We start from the raw sequence: 1,550 nt of genomic DNA on the forward strand, positions 1-1,550 counted from the left end.
GGCGGCCGGCGGCGACCGGGCGGCGACCGGGCGGGCAATAGCGCATGCACGACTCACATCATAGAGTACACTTAAAGTAAATGACGGATAACCTTAAAATGTAAAACTAACTATTACATCGAATTGGTAGTAGAGAAACGACGGGCAAAATACGGCTTCGATTCGACATAAGCAAATAGAATAAAAATAAAAATCGCGCATAATAAATATATAAATAAATAGATGTGGAATTAAAGGAAAAATAGATACTGTATAATATGTAAAAACATAAAGAGGTTCTTAGAAATCGAAATAGGAATGTTTGAGTGGTCCTTGCGTCGGGATAAATACTTGGTCCAGATAATATTACTGGGGTTCTAGACAGCTAACTCTTGAATTATACTAACTCTTCAACATGGATTTGCCCCATAATAACTTTAGTAATTACATTAAACTGAAATTTATTCAGTACGGGGTCTGATATAGTAGTGTTTGTGTACTGGTACAGTTAAGGAAGCAGGGCCGGCGCTGCCGCGGCCGTCTTCCTTCTATATGATGGTATCCAAATAAGCGTAAACACCGACACAGACCTTACCTGGTATCATTTCTTATATGATAATACCAAAACTGATGTCTCATGTCATATTCTCGATTGAAGGATTGATCACTGATCGTTTTGGTATATCACTGCAAATACATATAGAAAGCTGACAAAAATAATTTAAAAAATGGCAACCCTACCTTGCTGTGATGGAACAGTAGACCGACGCCCTCCATGCACACCTTGAATGCACAAATATTCATACTTTAAAATTTCGTTTTCAACTTTTAATCAATTCTACAAATGGCTCAAGACTATAAAGACTATAGTTATAGAACCAATGTAGTTTGTTTTTTTTTTTTAAAAAAACACTACTAGAATATTGCTGCATGATAGATGATAGAGCTGAATTTGAAATACATTTGTAAATCACACTAATACGATAAATGTGAATTGGATAGATGGATGTTTGATAGATTTCGTAGCCTAAACTGCTGAATGGATCTGCATGAAAGGCATAATTGCAGAGCACTGTTTGGAAGAACACATAAGGTACTCTCTTTTGTTACTTAATTTCACGCGGACGGAGTCGTGGATGAAAGTTAGTAATTTAATATCTTGCCCTCTAACATGACTAATGTTTCTAGGATAATCATCATTGAATTTATTATAAGTGTGCATTGTGTAAATGGTTTATTAGCGTGTGTTGGTGTCGGCTACCTGTATGAGGCCGCCCTCGCCCGAGGCGCAGTCCTGCACGGGGAACTCGCCCCCCAGCTCGGCCGCGTCGCGCCGCCGCCCGCTGCGCTCCATCGCCTCCTTGATGCAGTAGTACAGACCCTTGCACTACACAAACAAAACAATTACTCCACTCTTTAAACACCGAAATCACTAGAAATCATGGAAAGTCTTGACTTCTTCAATACAAAATATTCTATGTCTTACTTTTTTCGTATAATATTTGTGTAACTGCGTCTGGCCACCGTTCTTCTTCCAAAGGCAGAGCACACGTATTTTGGGACTGTACGTC

The 1,550-nt window shown here is 39.2% G+C and overlaps 1 protein-coding gene across 1 annotated transcript in view; it reads right to left on the reverse strand.

Annotated features, from left to right (window-relative positions):
* The window catches only part of LOC106100362 (MAP kinase-activating death domain protein), a 26,585-nt gene that overhangs the window by 2,876 nt on the left and 22,159 nt on the right, over positions 1–1,550 (reverse strand). The window contains exons 24-26 of the mRNA XM_013279190.1: positions 1,466–1,549; positions 1,241–1,366; positions 721–762 (exon numbers count right to left, since the gene is read on the reverse strand). Of these exons, the coding sequence (XP_013134644.1) occupies positions 721–762; positions 1,241–1,366; positions 1,466–1,549 (252 nt within the window). The remainder of the gene's footprint in view (positions 1–720; positions 763–1,240; positions 1,367–1,465; position 1,550) is intronic.

This window comes from Papilio polytes, unplaced genomic scaffold (genome assembly GCF_000836215.1).
Source record: "Papilio polytes unplaced genomic scaffold, Ppol_1.0 DF824047.1, whole genome shotgun sequence".
NCBI lineage: Eukaryota > Metazoa > Arthropoda > Insecta > Lepidoptera > Papilionidae > Papilio > Papilio polytes.